The 23600-nt window shown below is 43.3% G+C and overlaps 1 protein-coding gene and 1 pseudogene across 3 annotated transcripts in view; both read left to right on the top strand.

Annotated features, from left to right (window-relative positions):
* Window positions 1–849: 849 nt before the first annotated feature.
* LOC115138399 (adenylyltransferase and sulfurtransferase MOCS3-like) lies at window positions 850–9417 on the top strand (annotated as a pseudogene).
* Window positions 9418–10561: 1144 nt separating this feature from the next.
* The window catches only part of LOC115138398 (serine/threonine-protein kinase D3-like), a 75642-nt gene continuing 62603 nt past the window's right edge, over window positions 10562–23600 (top strand). For 2 of the 3 annotated variants that reach the window (XM_029675217.2, XM_029675218.2), the window contains exons 1-2: window positions 10562–11792; window positions 12376–13143. In XM_029675217.2, the coding sequence (XP_029531077.2) occupies window positions 12835–13143 (309 nt within the window). In that variant the 5' untranslated portion in view covers window positions 10562–11792; window positions 12376–12834. Of the gene's footprint in view, window positions 13144–23600 lie in introns of all 3 variants that reach the window. The other variant, XM_065025661.1, reaches the window with a different exon arrangement.

The following is a 23600-nucleotide window of genomic DNA, read 5'->3' on the forward strand; positions in this document are numbered from 1 at the left end:
CAACCTAGGACTGGCAACCCTACTAAAAGGGCCCCACTGGGCTAAGGGGCAGCTCCGGACTGAGGGCAGCTCCGGACTGAGGCTCTGGCAGCTCCTGGCGGCTCTGGCAGCTCCTGGCTGGCTGGCGACTCCTGGCTGGCTGGCGGCTCTGGCAGCTCCTGGCTGGCTGGCGGCTCCTGGCTGGCTGGCGGCTCTGGCAGCTCCTGGCTGGCTGGCGGCTCCTGGCTGGCTGGCGGCTCTGGCAGCTCCTGGCTGGCTGGCGGCTCTGGCAGGTCCGGACAGGCTGGCGGCTCTGGCAGGTCCGGACAGACGGGAGGCTCTGTAGGCAGAAGACTGAGAGACAGCCTGGTGCGGGGGGCTGCCACTGGAGGGCTGGTGCGTGGAGGTGGCACTGGATAGACCGGACCGTGCAGGCGCACTGGAGCTCTTGAGCACCGAGCCTGCACAACCTTACCTAGTTGAATGCTCCCCGTAGCCCGACCAGTGCGGCGAGGTGGAATAGGCCGCACTGGACTGTACTGGCGAACCGGGGACACCATGCGTAAGGCTGGTGCCATGTACGCAGGCCCAAGGAGAAGCACTGGAGACCAGTTTCGTAGAGCCGACTTCATGGCACCTGGCTCGATGCCCACTCTAGCCCGGCTGATACAAAGAGTTGGAATGTACCGCACCGGGCTATGCACCCGCACCGGGGACACCGTGCGCTCCACAGCATAACACGGTGCCTGCCCGGTCTCGCTCGCTCTCCGGTAAGCACAGGAAGTTGGCGCAGGTCTCCTACCTGGCTTCGCCACACTCCCTGTGTGTGTGTTCCCCCCCCCAATACATTTTTGGGGCTGTCTTGGGGGGGACAAATGAACTTTGTTTTTCGGTGAGGGATTTTTCTTAACGTTAAGGATCCCAACTTCGTTTAAACGTTTTAACATTCACCCCCATAGTGGGAAGGATCACATAATTATATCTGGGTCATCAGGAGGGATCAGCCAATTAATTATGATCGTGCGCAAACATTCCATTACTGCGGGTTGCAGTAAATCGCCAACCTTGGCTTTATACCTGTTGAAACAACACACTCCAGGTGCCAGTAAGCACACTGTCAGTTTGTTTTCCAAATTATAGAAGTAGTAGAAGAAAATTGACTTCTAGATCGCCTTAAATTCGCTGCCCGTATGCAGATGCCACATGGGATAGATACAAAGAAGTGTCCTCTCATTTCTCTATGGATTAGAGTTAACACGACCGGATTTGGAAGGAGAGCCTCGCGAGACTAGTTTGCCTACAATTCAATTGACTGTATAGCACTTGTCAATTTAACATTTGGTTATGAAGTGACATTTCACATTGTCTATAATAACCACAACTTTTATTCTGAACCACTAAATACACCATACGTGCTCTCTCCATTCTTTCTCCACTGAAATCAAAGCCATTTGACAGCAGTGGAGGAACAATCATTTTATACATGGGGTGGCCAGGGGGTGGCTAAGGCTACTTCAGGGGGTCCATAGACCATGACAGAAAATGTGTGTGTAACCCTAACCTGACATCTAAGGAGCATGAATGAATCCTATGATTCCTATGATTCACTTAACCTGGAGTTCTTCAATGTGGCAGATAGTGTGGTCCAAAAGGGTTACTTCACAAGAATTCTTTAAAATACTATGAATAGTCAGTGTCTCTACCTCGGAACTGCAGCTCAATTTCTCTCTCTCTCTCTCTCTCTCTCTCTCTCTCACTCACTCACTCACTCACTCACTCACTCACTCACTCACTCACTCACTCACTCACTCACTCACTCACTCACTCACTCACTCACTCACTCACTCACTCACTCACACACACACTGTACTCACATACTGGAGAGACTTGGGTCACTCTGTTTTCATGAGTATATAATCTGGGTCTATAAGTGTTGAACGTCCAACATATTTTCAGAAAATAAAGCTCAAGCACCAAGGAGATAAGATAGCATTTGTGTGTTACATAAATTTACAAAAAAGTACATTTACCCCAAAAACACACTGCAATTTGACATACCAGGTATCAAGCAGAAATGGACTTGAAATGGACAAACTTACAGTATCATATTTATGCTCATATATATTATGTTAACTAATAGCAAAGAAACGTTTTGGAATTGTCCTAAGGTGGGTTTTAATCAGTTCCAAAGCTGAGAAGCTTCTCTCGCAAGAAACACTGCTGACTGGTGTAACAACAGAAATCTTACAAAGTCTAAATAGCTCATGGAAGACCTCTTTTTACAAGGTTCTAGAAACACAACAAAGTCAAGGAGAGTAGACGGTCAGTCCCTTCCACTTTTCTCTCCCCTATCAAGAAGCCGCCTGGTTTGATGAGCCTCATGTTTGAGGTCATCTAAATCCGACTCAAATGTCTGAGCAAAGGCAAGCAGAGACTCTTCATCCAAGAATGTTGTAGTCTTTGGGGTGAGAGACTGGACCCCTTGCATTATCTCGCAATTCTTCTTTGAAAAACGCCTCTGCAGCTCAGCTGTGAGACTGTCAAGCACCTGATAAAAGACAGCTCTTTGGAAGCTCTCACCATCACTTTGGTCACTATTATTCTGTCCTACAGTGCTCATCAATGAGTCATTAAATCTTACGCTTGTTTTAGGCTATCTTTTACATACTGTTTGTACACTTATTTTGCAGTGCTCTGCAATCTCTTCAACCTCTTTCCATAGATCTCCAAAATAACCCTCACTTCTGTAGTCCTGTAATGTGTCTGTAAGGGCACCTACTAGGTCCACAGCCCTTGCTAGGTCAAGAGAGCTTGATTGGAGCATGTCAGAAAGACATTTGGCATCACCAAGCACTTTACAAAAGGTAACCAAAAGCCCTATGAAATGTAAATCTATCTGAAAAAGAAGGCCCCTTGCCTCCACTGATCTATCACCACTATTTTCAAGTGTGATATCCTGTAGCACTCTCAGAACTGCTGGAAGCCTGTCCCTCAGATTACGGCATACCATGTATCTGCATGCCCACCTCACATCCGTAAGTCTCTGTAGTTCCCTGGGCTGCTGCTGTGGATACGGCTCTTTCTGAACTGCAAGCCACTTGAGATGAACGTACGAGCCAGATACAAAGTTATAAAGCTTCTGCAGGAGAGCAAAAAAATAAACTGCCTCAGGCACTAATTTTACAGATTCAAACCATGTGCATTACAGTGCACATAAAATTCAAATCTTGCACTGTTTTTAATCCGTGCAGACACACCAGAATGCTTTCCGCTCATGATGGATGCACCATCATAGCCTTGCCCCACAAGATTATTTCTGTAGTCCAGACCATGTTTTTCAAGGCAATCAATTTTGTAAGACCTGCTGCATCTAAGTTTTCAGCTGACTGAAAGTGTAAAAAACTTTTGTGGATGTCCCCGTTGTAATAGTACCTCACAACTAAAGACTTTTGTTATTTTTTCTTTACATCTTTGATTTCATCTGCAATTACACTAAACACTTCGCTTTCTTTTACTTCTCTTATTATTTCACTTTGTACCATCTCAGCTAAACCCCCAAGAACTTTGTTCTGGATTTGGTGGCTTGTGTACTTAGCATTGCCAAATGCATTCATCCTTTTCTCTATGAGAGGGTCATGCTTTGCTATTTCTTCTAAGATTGTCAAAAAATGACCCTTGCTGTGAGAGTCATCAGACTCTTGATGACCTCTCTGCGCTATATTTTGAGTGGCAGTTAATAGGAGCACATCTGCAGTTGTTTTAATGTAAAGTACAGTTTTCCTCCACTTTCTTTTTCCAGTTCTCATTTACGACGACATCTAACATTGATGAGTTGCTGTCAATAGCCCTTTTATACTGATTCCAAGCATATGTAGCATTGATATGATGCTCTGCCTTTGAATGGAGCTTAAACCCAGAATATTTAAACAGAGCCTTTTTCCAGTTACAAAACCCTAACTGTGATGTGAAGGCAGATTCAGGTGTATTGGGCAGAGAAAAATGCCTACAGGCGAAACAATAAGTACAATCTTGATTTACAGAATATTCAAGCCATGAATTGTCTTTATACCAGGGGCTGTTGAAAGCCCTTTTCCTAGTATCATGCTGAGTTCTGGGAAATGTTTTCAAACACGGCTGTACCCTGTTCTGGACCCTGTTCTCTGGATCTTGACATGTCTGAAATACATGTTAAATAATGTGTCATATCTCTAGGGAAATGTATAATTAAGGGATCCACAAGATTAGATACTAACAGCTGCTAACTAAAATGTGCAGTTTAAAGTATAGGCCTGGCCTGCCATTGGGTCCTTTTGGAACAGAAGTCTAATATCTCCCCCTTTCTTTTCATGTTTGATTGATCCTATGCAAAAACAAGACAGTCTATGGTTACATCTAAGCATCCAATTACCCACGTTTTAGTTAAATCTCAATGTTAATTACAAATCCCCATTATCATAACTGTATCTTAAAATCAACTACCAGCCTAAGTTACTAGTTAGATCATGGCTAGCCCTACTCTGCAGTAAGTAACTTAGCTAGCTATAGTTTAATACACCGTTACAATAGCAAACTGCAAATTCTGGTAATCTTTTGAGTAACATTAACAGATTGATAATAACAATTGTTCGTTTTGAGTTCATGTACAAAATTCTAACTGAGTTAATGAATTTCAAATTGCTGAATGTTAACTTGCTGAACACTGACAGCTGTAATTTACTGCACTGTATATGCATGTATTACTTGCACAGAAGTAGACATAATGTTAGGCTAAATTGGGAACTGATCTCTTATCTGTTAATGGAGGCAAAGGTCTAATGTTAACTTACACAGCGACTCAACTTTCGTAAAAGTGATCAGGAAACCTAAACCCGATGCTAAACCTTAAAGCTTACTTCAAATATGATATTTTCGCCAATCGCGAAAAGAGTTCGTAGAGCTGTGGAAATATTCTCTAATTTTTTTCTGTATGTTCTTCTTATTCTTCTGTATCTTGCAACGAACGTTAATTTTCACTCTTCCTCGATTTGAAAAATGCGCCGTTGAACGTCAAAATAAATGCTTCTTTCAACAAGAGGTGAAATGAGATGTCAATCAGCATCAAACTACCAGTAGCGAATTACATTTTGGGGTGCCACCCGGTGTGGCCAATCAGATGTCAGGGGTGTCCAGTGCCACCCCGGACACCCCTCTGGCTCCGCCCCTGTTTGAGAGGTCTACAGCTGCAGGAGAAAGTGACAACACCTCCACCTCTGAAACCCAAGGCAGCCCTGTCCAATGAAGACATCATGCGCTACAGCAGACAGCTTCTGCTGCCAGAGCTGAGTGTACAAGGTAACAATGGCAGCTTTCACCCAATCTCTGAAATAAGGGTGTTCATTTAGTGTGACATTATTGAACATCTTATTGAACACATCCTTTACTCTCTGCAGGCAGGCCAGCTGAATCTCTCCCAGACATCAGTGCTGGTTGTAGTGTGTGGAGGACTAGGCTGCCCCCTGGCACAGTATCTAGCTGCAGCAGGAATCGGTAGGTATATCCCGTGTGGCTCAGTTGGTAGAGCATGGTGCTTACAACACCTGGGGTTGTGGGTTCTGCCCATGCTGTCAGAAGGTATAGGAGGCTACTGGGGCCTGCACAGGCTGATGCAGTACTGTGAATAAACTATACATCATAGCTATAGCCACTAGGTGGTGCCATTTACCCAAACAGCAACGGCTTGCTCTCAGATCAAATCAAAATGTATTTGTCACATGCTTTGTAAACAACAGGTGTAGACTAACAGTGAAATGCTTATTTACGGATCCTTTTTCAACAATGCAGAGTTAAAGATAGAGAAGAAAAAATAGAAACAGTGACAGGAGGAATGAATACACAGTGAATAACAATAACAAGTAAAAATAACATGGCTATGTACAGGGAGTACCAGAACCGAGTCGTTGTGCAGGGGTACTAGGTCATTGAGGTAGCTATGTACATATAGCTAGGGTTAAAGTGACAAGGCAACAGGATAGATAATAGACTGAGCTGTTGCAGCAGTATATGTGGGGTAGCAGTGTGTGTTGTGTGTGGTGTCAGTATGCATGTGTGCACATTGTGTGCGGGTGTATATGGTGTGTGTTTGGGTGTCAGTGTAAATATGTCTGAGTAGAGTCCAGTGTGTGTGCATAGTCAGTGCAAGAGAGTTTGTGCAAAAAAAGGGTCAATGCAGGTATTCCGGGTAGCCATTTCATGAGCTATTTAGCAGTCTTGTTTGGCAGTCTTATGATAAACTATAGTCCCCCCTCTATTTTGTTAGAGTGAATGGTAACGCAATTGAATGTTGAAGGGAAAATATGCAGTTACTACATCCATTTAGGGATTTATAAATGAATGATATGTACCCATTGATTCTTAAATAATATAACGTATAAATGCCTCTTAGTTCAACTGTCGTCCCGTATCAGAACCCAAAATATAAGCTTGTAAACGTAAAGAAACACTATATAGCCTCAAAACATAGCTCTGTCTATGAATTTAAGAGTGGTTACATTTCTCCAGCTCCATCCCTCAGCTTTTTACCAAAACAAGGGTGGAGAAAACACTCTTATTGTTTCAACTTTGGGGTTGCAGGGTAGCCTAGTGGTTAGAGCGTGTGACTAGTAACCGGAAGGTTGCGAGTTCAACCCCCGAGCTGACAAGGTACAAATCTGTCGTTCTGCCCCTGAACAGGCAGTTAACCCACTGTTCCTAGGCCGTCATTGAAAATAAGAATTTGTTCTTAACTGACTTGCCTGGTTAAATAAAGGTAAAATGAAAAAACTGTTCATTGCTCCTTTCAGGCTTTAGGTATTCAGAGGAAAATAACATTAGCCAGCCAATATTCTGTTCAATAATTTCTTACGCTCCAAAATTAGTTAGATATAAGGGGTGGGATGGGTGAGCGTCGTTTGGTTTTAATGTGAATGGCCTTGTGTCTGTCCTTTTTATGTGTGTACAGGTTGAACTCCACTGTGGAATGCATTCCCTACCACCTCCAGCTCTCTCCAGAGAACACCTTACAGCTCATCCAACAGTATCCTCCCTCTCTGCTTTGAGCCTTATATTATCTTACAGGAAGTAAATAAGAGACTCTACTATCTGTCACACAGGTTTACTGTGTCAAACAATTAGCATAACACTGACTTTCAGAAGAAAAATCACTGCATTTGTACTCCTTGACATTATCCACCTCATGTACGATATTGTGGCTGACTGTTCAGACAATGTTCCCACCCGCTATCTGATAAATGATGCCTGTGTCCTCAGTGGCAAGTGCCTAGTATCTGCCAGTGCCCTGAGAATGGAGGGCCAGGTAAGGATCTAGTTACATTTAAGTCCCCGCATGCATACTACATTTACATAAATGTCTGACAAATGACTGACTAGTAAATGACATATGTTTATTGCTACTCATCCTTTGAACATAGTAACCCCTGTTGTCTGTGTCTGTAGTTGACAGTGTATAACTACCGTGGAGGCCCCTGCTACAGGTGTTTGTACCCAAAGTGACCAACTGCTCTGACGGAGGGGTCCTAGGAGTAGGTGAGTCCTCTTCTGATTCATGTCTTCACCCTTTGATAGAGAAAGGAATTGATTGTTGACGTTTCACTCTTTTGTCTCAGTACCAGGGATCATGGGATGCTGCTTCAAAGCGTTGGAGGTCCTGAAGATCGCCTCAGGACAGGATTGTATCTTTCCCAGTGAAAGCTCCCTGAGTCATTCCACAGCCCCACTACAGCTTATCTACTGTACAATGAAACGTCACATTATGCTTAGTCATGGTGCTGACTGGATGAATGAAGGTCTGAATGAGTCAGTGTAGCATGGGAAGGAAGGGGTGTTTTTCTTCATGACCATGCCCATCTGATAAAGCTAGACTAAAAGAGAGGAAATTCTGTAGATTTGCTGGACCTTTGAGGTATGTTTCTGAAAATACAAAGACCATTTTAATTCAGTGAAGTGGGTCATGCTGTGAATCATAGTGATGTGTGTCAGTCAGACAGGAGCCCCTTCCTTGACTCAGTGTGACAGCTTCCTGTGGCCAACAGCTGTTGATGTTTGACGCCCAGGATGCCAAGTTCCGGTCCATCAGGCTGCGGACCAAGCAGGCCAGCTGTGCTGTGTGGAGAGAGAACCCCCACTGTCACACACTTAGTGGACTATGAGAAGTTCTGTGGGTCTACTGCCACAGATAAGGTCAGGGGTTACTGAAAAGAGGGCACTGTGGGCAAAGCATTGGTCTTGCATATTCATTGTTAAGGGGTTAGCATTTTTAAGTAAAGGGGATTTTAAATTACATCTGAATTGGCAAATGTGTTATCACTCACCTTTAAACCCCTTAGTAAATACACATAGCGCATGGAATGTAGAGCCAGGAAAATGTGCTCATTATCTATAATTCAGATAAATAGCAGAGATATACGCTGTATGTCAAAGGAGTTTTCTGTACTTTACTGGAATAAAAAAGCTAAATACCATTCCCATTTTCCATTAATTATAGGAAAATGTTGTTTAAGTGATGGCTTTGAATATATTTACCTAATATTTTCTGGGTTTTCTTTCAGTGTCAAATACTAAACCTTCTCTCCAAAGACCAGAGGGTATCCGTGCAGGAAGAGTATAGTCCGTGACTTTCTGTTTTTTGACGATTATTGCATGATTACCAATGCTTGACTTGGGCCAAATCTCACATTTTTTACTGCTTGAGCTCCTGTTTCTCTTATAGAATATTAGCTCAAAAGTATTGTGGAGCTCCTGCACCTAAATGGAAACAGTACCAGCACCCAAAATGAGTACCGTCACCTATTTCAGTCCAAGTCAAGGACTGATGATTACACTTGATTTTCTGTGATTCGTGTGCATTCATAAACCCAGATTAATCTAAATGCTGACCCAACCCTAAATGGGAAATGACTAAAACGCGATTGTACGTATTCTACGGAAAATAATAACCTCTTTTTTTTGTTGGCGCTGACAGAAATGGTTGTTTGGATTTCTGCTAAATTACAGCTTTCAAAAGAATTTAGCCATTAAGAGAAAGTAGATGAAGATTGTGATTGATTGGCCTGTAATAGTGATTGTGCAAGGCCTGGAGTCGGAAACAGTTTTATTTCCTATAATTGAAATAATGTGACAAAACGTTAAGCTTACTCCACCCATCTCAACAAAAAAAGGCAACCAGTTGCACTATGCATGTAGTTATCTCACAGAAAACTAGCAACTTCCATTCTGATGTCGCAGACCTTTAAACCTGACATTGTCATTAACAAAGTGAAGTGTTGTAGGTGACCACTGACAAACATTAGAATTTTTCCTTTCTATTGCCAGGAGTATAAAGCTATATAGTGGACAACACGGCTGTTCATCTCCTGCTGAACGTACGCCCTCTAGTGGAGGTGGATATATGTTACCTGCCCACCTCCCTCTGTATCCTTCTGCTGGCTGAATGCCCTCCGGGCATTGTACTCCATTAACTCTATACAATTAGCAAGATATGGAGTTAGTTAGGAGGATATTAATACTTCTTTCCCATTAATTACATCTGTCATCACTGTGCTTTCATAGCTGTTCTGATCTAAATGAGTAATCAAGTAATTGTCCTCAATTCAATGGTAAAATGGTTTATTTCCTTATGTCATTGCTAGACATTCCTCTTTCCTGTTTAGAGAACAGCAACAGTGAACACATCCATGTGCTGAAGGAGAGAATTGGCCAAGTGAAAGAGCAGATGTCGAGTGCATCCCAGGTCCCAGGTACCATGACTGATCTGGTCTCCATCTAGCTCCGCAGGTCACAACATGCGGAGGCTCTTCAATGGCTAGGCTTATGGAGTGGCTCCATATTCACTGAACAAACAGGAGTCATTTGAGTACTAATTAAGTCTGTGTAGCCTTGTCCTGCGAGGGTGTTCGCTTATTTTGGACAGCCAATGACAGGAGTTGATGGAGTTGCTAGGTGATCCTTTTTCCAACACACAAATATACCGACATCGGCCTCTTTTTATTGAATATTCATCTTGGTCTTTATTTCAGCAGAGTGTATTTCCAGCAAACCTGTGTATATTTTGCTATTAATGAGCTATTTTAATGGCCAATTTCTGGGAAACACTTTGTTATGTAAACAGTTGACACAGTTTAGTTGAACTGGTACACATGACACCCTTTTAAGTTTCAAGAGTGAAAGAAGTCCTATCATGTTCATAACACACCTAATAGTGAATTTGAATTAAAATACCATGCAATAGCTCTGCTTCTGGCCAAGCATCAAACAAAGAATATTCCCTACACATTTTATTCATTCAACTCACGTAGTCTCGCATAGCCAGCCAGACGTCGTAATCTTGCGAGAAGCCAGGAAATGGAAGCTGCTACTACTCATTTTGATTCGTTTGTGTTTCCCTGCTGCAGTTTATGTGATATGTAAGCTGGGTAATGACTCCCAGAAGGCAGTTCAGGTCTTGGAGAGAATGTCAGGTTCTGAGGTGGACTGTGTCACTGCGAAGAACATCTGTGGGGGACTGATGGCCTGGGCCCAGAAGATAGACCCCTCTTTCCCTCAGTATTGACTCAACATCACAGGTTCTACACCGAGGTTTCATCACGGAAAGCTTAAAGATCATGTAGATTTTTCTGAGAGTGTGAGATATCATTGGTCCCGTATTTCAATCTGTTTCAAGAGGAAATTCACGCCAGTCGGTCATTCAGATATAATGTCCATACAGTCCTCTTCCTCCACCAGCCCTGCCTTGTAAGTAGTGTATCATGTAATCATAACAACCGTTTTTCTGCCTTTAACTTGTTTTATGTATTCTGGTTGCATTGGGTATTGCTTCCCTGACAGACAATTCTTAGATTAATTAGTTACATCTCACTGGTGAAAAGTGAAAGAAATCGTTTCAACTGTTGTACAAGAACAAACAAAACATTGTAATCCATTGTCATAACCTTGTTCCTGTTCCAGATTGTTCTATTTGTATAACCCCAATGTATTGTTGAGGGCATTTTATTTATTTTATTTCACCTTTATTTAACCAGGTAGGCATACAGGGTAATATAGTCCTTCATTATGTATTTCGAGTTATTTGGGAACATTGATATATGAAATATGTGTTATATTACACATCTATACATCCATAATGTGTTGTCATTTCCATATTTGGATAATAAATAATATGCTGATGTATACCACCACCCTCTCTAAAAGATTAGACGCAACAGTGCAAGGGATAGAGGATGATGGCATTTTTTTCTACGTTGCTGGCAACTGATTTTCAGAACTGAAGCAATAGAGGTCGGGTAACTACTGTTTTTTTTCTCTCCAGCATAACCCGAATAACGGAAAGATAGATGAAAGAGGCATGCGCAATGTAAAGATAACTTTTTCGAGACGCCATTGCATGTGAGATTGTAGTTTGAAGATTTATCCTCACCGATAGAAACCCAAAGTACCAAATAGGTAATAGAACTTCAAGCCCCAGGAACCGTTCTCTCCTCCTTTTCTCTCAGAAACAGTGGGAGTAGTCACAGCTGGGAGGATAATAAGATGCGCATGAATCTGGCAACCACGAATAGACGACAAGAGAAAGTTTCAAAAAGTAGAGAGCTCGGCTGTGAGTCTTAGCACGCTTTTAGACAGTCCTGCTAATGCATATGTTACATTGTTGCTCATTTGTATGATTTAGCGAAAAGGCGAATGAGCTTGAATATTTTTTCTGTGATTCGATTGTTGGAGTTTTTGGAGAAGTTCCTGCTGTCCACTGGCCATGAATCCAACGACGTCTTTTGAAGAAAGTGGAGGTAAGTAGGCCAATGATGTGTTAGACATATTTTATGGACGATTGGAATATTTAGGGTAATTCATAGGATAATGAAGAATATTTCAACAAGCTTTTATTATGCAAAACAGGTCTTGTATAACTTGTGTTGCTGGCATTCGTGGACATGAGGTCGTCTTCTGCCAGCAATTCAATCGAAAGTGGGATGGTCCAGATGTTGAGAAGCCTTGATTCCAGATGTTGGTTGTGCATGATGAATAGATAAATAGAAAACATTCCGTAATGTATGGTAAACTACACCATGTCTCTAATTTGTCTGATGAAGTTATTGAACATGATGCATTGTTTGTACTTGGTTACAATATAATCGAAGTTTACAATTACAATTATTTGATGTGTTTATTGTATCCAAACCTGATCATGTTTATTCCTCATGAATTGCATCACTTATTGTTAGTGCATAGCCTACTCCGAAAGTGTAAACAGCTTTGAGGTCATGATTTGTTTCGCTGATTTTTTTCAGTTTGGTCAAATCTACTACATCTACAAACCTAAACATATTCTATTCTACCACCATTAAATGTACTGTATCTGTTTTGTGACAGGTTTCCTGTGGCCAGGGCAGATATGTGACTCTAGTACTGTGAGGGGACACCATTCAAGAACATGAAGTTTGGAATGGTGACCGCCTCTTGCAGTGAGCGTTGGGGAATCAATCTCGAACGACTAGAGCATCCACAGTATCTCAGCAGTGCAAACTGCACACATCTCATGCCCTAGAGAGAGAGCTGAGGCCATTTAGTGGAATCATCAGGCTTTGTCTGTGAATTGATTGCCAGGCATGTGAGCAGTCAGTGGGGATGAACGTTTGACTATTGCTATTGGCTAACACTGCTCATGATACTTTGAAGACCTTGCATTTCATATCTCCTAGAATGAGGATTGAATGTTTCTTCAGACTGGTGTATGTTCTTAGTAGTTCGGTGCCTGATTTAAAAAGGCATCACTGACGGTTACAATACTTTACATTTTGCATCATCATCTCTGCCATTGGAAGAAACCCAATGTCTGCCTGCAGCAGCTCAGCTCCTCCGTCCTTTCCCAAAGCCTACCTCCACTCACAAATCCCAGCTGTGCCTCTGACCCCCTCACCATCGCCGAGCCCCCCGGGACCCCTCTACAGCCGCCTGTCCAACGGGAGTCACGGGAGTCACACTCACAGCGCTCCCAGCCCCACTAACTCCCGCAGCTCCTTCCATGGAGTGTCCTTCCTCCTCCAGATTGGCCTGACCAGAGAGATGGTGAACCTGGAGAACCATGACCTGTCGCTGTCTGCTGTCAAAGACCTGGTCTGCTCTATAGTCGACCAAAAGGTAATTACACAACCCTTTCTTGTTATAACACTTGACCTACTACAGCTAATGCATAATGACATACTGAATATCTATAAGGATATCGATAGAGTGAAATGCAATAAGTAGGCCTGAGCAAGAGAAAGAAAATTCACTGTAAACCTAAAAGCTTAGTTGTCTTTTTATATACTCAATTCAAAGTTTCATTAAAGATTGGAAAGTCCACTGGAAAGTCCAGTGGAAAGTCCAAGCATACTGCTAAACAAATCAGTGGCATAGTTCGGCACTGAGCAAATTTCAGGTCTGCTGAGTGCAAACTTGAGCAGTGTGAAAATGCTGTGCAACTTCCAGCATGTGTTTTACTATGAACACTGATGCTGTACCCGCTTTAAGTTACAGCTTCAGACAGTGGTCAAGTAGGCTACTGTGGCTATTTGATCGTAATGTAGGCCTACCAGAGTGGCCTGCCATCAACAACAATGGAGAAAATGCATCCCATAACATTTTAACATGGAAATAGCTGTTATCATTCAACCTACAGTAGCAGCCAATGTGTGTGATTTGATTTGTGGTGTTCAATATAGTTTTTTTTAAACATGCAGGGCTTGACATTAACCTGTTTATCCACTTGTCCTTCAGACAAGGAGGTGACTGAAAATGTTATGTTTGATCCAAGGAACCACTTTACAAAATAAAATGACAGAGAATCAGACAAATTATCCTACCCTCTGCCTATTGGCTTCTTAGCTTATTCAAGCCTATCTGAAAATACAACACTGCTCCTTTAAGAAAGAAAGCTGTTTACCTGATTCACTTTACAAAGGTGTCTAGAAATGTACATGTTTTGTGCTCCTGTAGGAAGCATTCCCTCCCCCATTGCTGACTACAAATGATCTATAACTGGGCTAAAAACTCACTAACTAGCAAAGGATATGAACAAATGTACACACTTGGCTACATGCAGCTCTCGCTTTCATCTCAAAACAAGCACTTCTACTCATGACCGCTCATTCTGTAAACACAGTCCAGTTCAAAGTGAATGGCACATATGGCAATGGTCTATTTGCATATTATCCTACTGCAGCTCTGATTGGTTTTGCCGTACCAGTCTGTGTAGAGTACAGGCTGAGTATAGCCTGTCAATGCAATAAAATCATACTCCAATGCGTTCTGCCTTCAACAAAATTGTATGTCGCATTGAAAGTGGCTAATATTACGTTGATTCGATCACAATTCCCACAGTAAAGGGAAACGTTGATAATGTTGATAGCTAAGGGGGGAAACTGTCAAGTTGAGTGACGTTCAATCTCGTGTTTCTCTGCGCAGGCTGATATTTCTTCTGTGGGGCAGTCCCGGGAGCGCGCAGCTTAGAGGGAACATTGGTTGCAAGTTGAAATGAACTCTTCAAAACAGTGAGACAGTTATATTGCAGGCAGGGTTGGCCATTTCTGTGCCATTCTTGTCTGTTTACACTTTTTGTGACAGTTTTTTTGTTGTTGTTGCAGACATCTGTGTCTTGTGCACAGAATGAGTTTTAAGCACCACAGCAGCATGCTCGGCAGCAGTGAGGCTTCTCCAGTTGGCGTGCACGGTCTAGTAGCATCAGCTATTTACATTGTGGTGTACTCTCACTGGCGACACTAACACTGAACCACTCAGTGGTTTATTCCTCTCAAAGTCATCCACGATGTAATTCATATGCCAGGTTATTTTCCATGACAATTGTGGCTGTCGGTAATGACTTTGGGTTCTGGCTCCTGCATAAGAAGAGGCTTTGAACAACTGAAAGATAGACTGCATCAATCAACAGTGGTTGCCTATGTACCACTGGCTAGAAAGATGCAAAGGCAAGTTTGGAAAATCAAGAGCAAACCAGTGGAACCAAATATAGTTGGCTGACTCCATTTGTTTGTTCTTTAAATTGTATTGGTGGCAAGCAGACTGTCTCTGTCCATTATAGGGTTGCCATTACCATGCATTTGTCTGTTTTTTAACTCTTAGCAATCTAGAGATTGAGTTGGTCCATGAAGAGCATTCTCAGGACTGGCCATTTGTTCAAAGAGTGCGTCCTTGTGTCCTCCTTGTGCTTCTTTACACATCAGTGAAGAGAATAACGTACAGTATGAACGGCCTTGCCTCAGACTACAGACGACAGATCCACATTCAGATGTTCACATCCAACTGATACCATACATTAGACTGCTTATTAGATCCTGAACGTTTAGATAATAGTTTTTTCAGCTTATGAAACGTAATAAGTTCTACGGCCATGGGCTCAATCTTACTCTCTCTTATCACTCAGTGCCATTTTGTGTGTGTGTGTGGGGGGGGTTCTCCTGGGTTTGTGCCGTTCTATCTGATGGATGGGGTGTAGGCCTTACTGTCGTTATGGGTGGATGTTCTTATCACAGATTCCTGTTTTAATGAAATGACATTCACACGTTCACCTTTTGTGTCATCGTCTTTCATCCATAAGGAAGATTACTCTATTTGTGTCCATCATTAATCAGCGACTGAGTGAGGGGATGAGATTATAGAACTCATTCCGTCGTGTCTAGTGGATGAAAGGAAGGGAGGGGTGGGAGCAAAGGGATCAGGTATTTTGGAGAAATGGGTGAGACATTTTTCTCTGTGCATCCTGGCTGGCCCACATAGTCTCAGTATAGATACTGTGTTCACTTCTCGTCTCACCTTACTCATCACCTCTATAATGCAAATACTCTGTAACCTTTTCCTCTCAAGAGAATCATTGTTCTTAGAAAGTGGAGTAGCGTTGAGCTACGTTGAACTGACACGTTCCATTCAGTACAACGGAGCAGGTGATCACTCCAAGGAACATACCTTTTAACCAGTAGAAAGGCCTGAAACCCATAGATCTACCAGGGCCAATTCTGAGTGCATTTCCTGTGTCCTTTACTGTAATGTAGGCCAAGTTCACAGTCCTCCAGGCCCCTGTAATGTTGTTGTTCTTTATGGGGTCTGCTGATACTGGTCTGCAGAGCATCTGATCACTGATGATATTTTCGTAGGTCTTGTAACGTATTGGCAAGGTTGCTAGAGTCAGCTACAAGAGCTAAAGAAAATATTGTAAATATGATATGAAGAAAGTTCTTTTAGAAAATCAACACAGTCAGTTTGCCTTAACCTTAGATAGATGAGTTATTACTTTAAAATCAGCTACTTACATTAACATCTGCTGAATAGGCACTGTACTTTGTTACAAATTATACAATGGTTATATAGTCTGCAATGTGTTTATATGGCTAGTGGTTGTTCTATATTGCTGCTTTTATAGCAGGTCACAGTATTCTCTGTCTGATGAAATCCACCCATATGGCTTTGAAATCAGTGGAAAATATCACTGTGCTCTTTTCGGTCCATCAAGTCCATCCTCACTGAACTGAAGTATGCATGACTATTGTTAAACCTTTTATTAAAGCAGCAGCTGGATTTGCCTCTGTAGCTTTTCCAGCAAACAAACCCCATCTCTGCCTTTCTAGATTCCTTCCAGTCAGCAGTAGAGAGCCCAGGGTTTCTGTGTCAGTGGTGAGCGGACAGGGGAAATGTTTCATACGCTAATATCTCAGTAGATAGTCTGGACAGAACTTTGCCCCTGTGTGCTATTATTTCCCACACTGAGCGACTGTGTAGTTGGTAAGCGATCCACCAGTCAGTCACTGGGCCAGGCAACAAACATGGAGCAACATTAGTCAGAAGTATATGCTGTTTTGAGCAGTTGTTTCCCTTTACATGTTTTGAAACGGAGTAGTATTAGATTTGAATTGGCGCTGTCTTTGGCCTCGTCCTAGATTGACAGAGTAGTTTCTCTCCCTTGTTTCCACTGAATACGTACATGGGCTTACATTGTTAACACAGCATTGACATTTTATCGCATGGCTGAACCCTCTTTTTGAATCCGACTATTCAGAGAATGCAATCAGTTATAACTGTGTATTCTATGGACTCCATACAGCTCATTCATCGTCCAACTGACTGCCAAACCACTAGGCCCCTTATTCACTGATCCAAGGTCTGTTTTGTCTCTCTATGGTTAATATAGGTAACCGACCATTAAGGGAACTTTTACAGTACCCCGAAATGAGTAAGATTGAACTTGGGATAACCTGATCCTCAATCTGATTCTAGATGTTAACTTCTTCTTCAAGTCTTCTGCGTGGCTGTAGCCCCCTCTGCTCCACTTCAGTCAATGCGATGATGACCCTTTGAGGGTATCGTCAGTTGGCGTGAGAGCACCATCCTTTCACCCACCCAGACCAGGCTGGCTCCTCTGGGACTGTGACGTGACCCAACCTGAGGGGAGCCAGGCTGCCCTGGTTAGGCTCTCTATCTGTGGCTGCCTGCCACCAGACTCTGGGTCTGTCTCTCAGTCTGGCTCCTTGGCCCTGGGTGTTTGGTTGGGTCTCTGTGCGTGATGAATGGGGTATAAACAGTGATAGCGTCAGCTTGTGGAGCTGCTTCCTGTTTGGTGTCGCCCAAGTCCTCCCGTGCAGCCAGAGAGGGAGCAACCGCGGGACAAAAGTTCATGACTTCCTGAGAATGACTTGTCTTTAGCAGCCAGCCGGCCCAGCCAACCAGCATTCCTCCGCTCCCCATCCAGGCATACTTGAAGGATGATGTTATGTTGTTGGGATGGGGTGCCATGACATTTAAATATAACAAATTCAACTATAACACTGGGTTTCTGGATCGCGTCAGACAAATTGTAGAGGATGGTGTAATGGTTATGGCACGCTCAACATGCCTTGATATCCTGTCAATGCAGCATTAAATAGCAGGTGGGGATGTTTGGAGGCGAAGGTTAGAAATCCTAGCCTTGTCAGTTGAAACATTGAAAGTGTTTGATATAAAATGGAAGGTTTACAGAGAGGGTCTCGGCCTCCAAGTTAACGTTCCTCTCTAGCTGTTCGAGGGAGAGGATAAAGCTTGCAAGAAGGAAGGAAATTTGAAGTCCTTTTGGCATAGACAATAGGGGGAAAAAACATCAAACCAAGGCAGTTTTATGAACATTCTACTTTAGCCCTTGTCCCTAAGATAGTCCTGCTCTGTTCTGAACATATTCGTCACAGCTGGATATACTGTACTGTGAAATGTGGCTGTCTGGCACAGTACAGCACACCCTTGCTTTCCTACTGGTTTGTTAGTGCAGTAGAATAACTCCCAGTTCCTGGTTGAGAGTAGCACAGCTGCCTGTGTAATTAGCTGAACAAAGGCCTTTTGAGAAGCAGACACTCAATAGGTCAAGCTGGACAACATGAAACAGTATGGTGAAAACAGAGGAATTTGGGTAATATTTTGAGCCTTTGCGTAATATCAAGCCGCTCGAAATAACGTTTCATGTAAAAACTAGAACTTAAACGGTCAACAACGGATGATAAACAAGGGATTTTCACCTCTTTGACATATGGAACAGTACATGCATCCTAGTGATTTGATTTGCCACGCACAGCGTTTGTTTAGTTGGTGCAGCATCAGCTTAAGGCCCTTAAGTCGTCAACACACGTTAATAGTTTTAATCACCCCATATTCGATTAAAGAATTCATCAAAACGACAGGAGCAGAACTGATTTCTGCGCGAGAGAGAGAGAGATGAAAACAAAATGAGAAAAGGAGAGAGTGCAGATGGAAACTGGAGAGTGCTCCTCTCCCACAGGCCATAACTAACTGGAACTCGCAGGAAATAAATCACGTCCATCCACTCCTCCCCTCCCCCAGCCTGGACAGCTCAGCCCAGCTCTGCTCAGCACACATCTGCATGTTCCTATGGAACAACCATATTTCACCCTGAGCACGGCTGGGCTGAGCTCTGGGCACTATGTGTTATATACATGGGGTAAGACACATCCTGGAAAGCACATTTGGTTGCTTCTGAGAAATAAAGTTCAACCTATAGTCAAAACCTGTCCGTGTTATAAGTTATGGGAATTGCTTCTGAATGGAGACCGTTGCAGTATATATGATTTCAGGGTTCATTTTTCCAGCTTGCATATTTTTCTTCGAGTTCATGTGCATGCTTAATGTCATATTTCAATTTTCAATCTTTCTATGCCAGTGCAGGCAAAATTATGGTTGTATGAATGCTGCAACTGAGGGATACCTGTATCACTATAAGCTTTCACTTATGTCTGGAATAACCATGTGTTCAAGCAATCTATCAATTTTTCCAGTCCTGAGTCATTTGTGGGAATAGAGAGAGGGATAAAAACACTATAGTTAAATGAACTGAGTAATGTCTCCCATCTGCAGTTCACATTTCTCCAGTCTCAATCTCCCCAATTGTAGAGTGGCATGGCAGAACAGAACACTCACCCACAAGAGTCACAAAATGACAGACTGGGGCATTGTGACTGGTCCTTCTTTGGGAGGGAGGACGGCTATGGCGGCAGGCCTGCATTAGTGCCTGGCTTGTGGTCTGCTGGCCAGCTTGCCTGCAGTATGTCCAATGGTGCCCTGCTGTGTGGTAGGAGCCAGACCCACCCACAGAATTCACCACCACCCTGTGGTTGGTTTGTCTCTGCACTGGCAGCGTCAGTAGGCCACTGGGACGGATGCCCTTCACCATATTCTATGAATGTACAGCTAGAGATAATCTAGTCTTGCTCCAGTCTCTATTGCCACTGGTTGAATAGTTCTAAGTAGGGGTTCAACTCTGATTATATTGAAGGGACAGGTGTATAGATTTTCAAGCACACGCTGTACAGTAATCAACCTCCAACGACTTTATATTTACAGCTGTGCTCACCTATCCCTTTAGTACAGCCTATGTAAAGTGATTGGGGACAGATAAATTGTAGAGCGAGTAATTAAAGTAACATCCCCTCATAAATCTTACACCAGCGTGCAATATATTCCTGTTTATAGAAGGATGTCACATTTCCCTCATTGATTTGGCTGGCGGCTGCTCACTCACTCTTGGAGTTACAGGATACTTCCCCCTCTGCACAGACAGGCGTTCCACCTTGTCTGCACTCTCTGACCTGGCCCGCCTTAATGGATCGCTTAATGGATCGCAACCTTGACCAATGCTGAGGGCACTTGCAGAGACGTGGCCCAGTGCCACGTTCACAGACTAACAGAGAGGGGATTCAGGCGTCCGGCCTGGTCCTATGTTGGTTGATTTGCCGTGCCTCTTTACAGTTAAACCCTAATGACATTACTGGTCTCAGAATGGAGGTCAGTGTTCACAGAAGTCATGGAGACACAGTAGCAATGGGGGAACTGTTAGTTCTCAGAAACAATGTGATTTACCCCCATTAGGTTAATAGCAGCAGGTTGATACGAAACCATACGGAGCCGAGTGTTTTCTGTCAGACGGCAGCACCAGCGTTGGCGTCATCGGTCCCTGACGTGGCGGGCGGCAGGTTCGGAGGTGTTTTTTCAGAACTGTTTTCCTCCTCTGTTTGTCAGCTCACTGGGTGATCTACCAGGCTGGTAGTAAGGTGGCAGAGGAAGTGCAACATGGCCTCAATAACAAGCAGCACGAAACCCGTAACCCATTGAGAACTTAAAGGACACGTACGATGCTTTTATGGTGACATTGAGCCACAATGGATCTGATCGGATCTCATAGTGGTTGAAAAAGCGAATGTATTTCAGCATCTCTGGTCGCCGTGTTCTTTTAACTTGTATTGTGTTTACTTTTGTCCCAGCCACAAGTTTTTTTTAAAGTCAGTTGGTGTGACGTCTGTCACCATGTTTCCCCAGCCAATACATACTCTTAACTTAAGTCCCTCTCCAGAGCCTCTCCCTGTTTCCACAGCAGGCCCTGTTTTCGCCTGCTTCTCAATCAGCTGCCTGTGGTTAGTGGAGAAATACAGTGTGCTCAGTGGCCCATTTCGTCTGTGTGGTTCTGGCTCTGTCCAAATGGATTCTCTGTCCGCTGCAATGGCTTGTATTCCTGTCTGTATCTGTGTGTCTGTCTCTGAGAGTGAAGGTTATCATGAGCAAAGTGGGTTTTTACAACATGTTGACCTAATTTTACCTACAGTGTGTGCATGTATTCTGTGTCCTGTTTACACTACTATTTATTTCAGCGTTTAGAATGATAAGCAGTGAAGATTGTCAGCAATGATATGGAGTCATGGTCACCTAGTCTACTGTCAAACCCTACAGCTCTTTATACTAGCAGAGCACAGAGATAAACTCTGGATCACCAGCAATATCCTTTTACCTAAATCAAAAGCTTCACATGATTATTTAATCTGTGTTCGGAATCAGATCCACCTGGCCGGCACTAGTCCCCTGCCATTCCCAGACAGAGAGGAGAGAGTTTTCCTAGTATATCTTCAAGGCACACTGGGCTGCAGAAGCATCACCAAGGGCCCATAACTCAGAGCCCAGGGCCTAGCAGAGCTGCTTAGATCACACTGCTCTCTTCCTCTCTTCCTGAGAGGTCGCGGCTCCTGTGACTCAGCCTTCTTCCTCTCCTCCCCTCCTATCAGCCCCCGGACACATTCACTTTCTCACTCACACACTCACAAGACAACCAGGGGAAGAGAGCCAGTCTCTCTCATCTCTAAAGAATGGACCGGGGCTCTCAGCTTTCAGACAGCTCTCGTTAAGGACTCGTTAAGGAGCTGGCCACCAAGTAGTGACCTCATCTCCACTATCTCCTCTCCACTGAGGACTGGACTGGAGCACTTGATCCACTTGAGGACACGAAGGAGTAGTGTTGAGTTGTTTTGAGTCTGAATCCACACAATACTCAAAAGGGCAGTAATAGATCATAGTGCAGGCTAAAGGTTTGAAGAGTCTCCAATTAGAGCAGTACGACTACCGTGAACAGGAAGAGAGCGTCCATTTCAGGCTGAGAAGTATCCTAGTATCATAGTATCATTATCACAAATGCAAATGAAGTAATAGGAGTATTCCCCTATGGTTTGTCCTGCTAGTGGAAGTAGGTCTATGCTGACAGGTGTATGTGCTCTCTTCATGAGTACACTGTTCTGTGGTTTGGGGAGAGGCCTAGACTTAAGCTCAGTGGTTAGCACTGGGATTTCACCTTGTCAGCACTTGGTATCTCAGTACGGGTTTTTCGAGGTAAGGGCCCCACACCAGCACTGAATTAGTTACATATGACGGTTTGGCATGCTTTCAAGCTCTGTTCTTTTCATCTCACAGTGGACTGAACCTATAAGGTTGTGGTGTTCACACTTTTCTTGAAACATAGTGAAAATGAGTAGAAGAAGGAGCTAGTGTAATAGCGCTCTGCAAAGTTGGTCAGACAATAAGTTACTCTGTCAGTATGGTGACCCTTGTCCACAGACAGAGTGGAATGTGCAAGTTCTGCCTTTTTGTTCCAAATCCTGTCCTGAGCAGATAAATGGGAAACGTTTTAGCAGAGGAAGCTTTTTGCTTCATAGTCTTTCCATTAACACAGTCTACCTTATTGTGTCACTGATGAATTCAAAACTTTTCCATTTTTCCATTGACTTCTGCCATTGGATTACACAGTAATACATTTTCAGATGTATCTGAATCGTCATACCACGTGGAACTGAACTTATGGTCTTTTCTGAGCAAAAAGATCATTATTAAAAAACATCAACACTCCCCAGCCACATAAATGTCCTTTTCACTGCATCTTGTTGCACTGGGCTCAATTTGTTACCAAGATGGATTTTTTTCCGTTTATTTTTCCTGCTGTGAAAAGTGGCTACCAAGGCCTGTAGCGGAGCAAATATGAGCGAGAGACTGCGAGAGTAACAGATAAACACAGGGAGGGAGAGAGAGAGAGAGAGGCTGACAGAGAGAGTTGGTCTGTCCGGGAAGTAAAGCAGTAGTATGTGTGAAATGTGAACCATATGTGGACTATAGTGCTATGCAGATGGGCTGTGCAGTTGGCTGCTCCCAGTCTCTCTGCCTCTCTGCTCCAGCTGTAGTGTGTTTGCCTTGGCTCCAGCCTGCAAAATAGGGAGCGATTAGTTTGATGTAATGCACTGTAATGCTCTCTCTCTCTCTCTCTCTCTCTCACTTTCTCTCTCTCCCTCTCTCCGCCCACTGGCTGCTGGGCTGGGCAGAAGGGAAGGCACATGCTCTGCAGACGCCTGGCCTCGGAGATTATAGGAGCAGTTTATTATATTACATAAGTGTGATTCTGCATATACTGTACAGTATAGAAGGCCTACTGTATGTGAGAAGAGCTGTGGAATGGACAGATTCATTTTCTATAAAAGCCCCAGGGAAGCAGCATGTATCTACTCTAGGCTACTGTACATTAGATGTCTCAAGATTAGGGCTGTGGTGGTCACAGCATTTTGTCAGCCATGATTGTCAAGCAAATAAACTGTTGGTAATTAACTGTTAATTAACATAAAAACAGTTAGCATCTCCTGGCTTCCACACTGTCGTGACTTGACTTTAACATTCATCAGAAGACTGTTATTTGTCTAATGAACTAACTATGTTTAATTGTTACCTGATTATATTAATCATGTAACAATTAACTCATTTGGATCTGG

This window comes from Oncorhynchus nerka, linkage group LG12 (genome assembly GCF_034236695.1).
Source record: "Oncorhynchus nerka isolate Pitt River linkage group LG12, Oner_Uvic_2.0, whole genome shotgun sequence".
Classification (NCBI taxonomy): Eukaryota; Metazoa; Chordata; class Actinopteri; order Salmoniformes; family Salmonidae; genus Oncorhynchus; species Oncorhynchus nerka.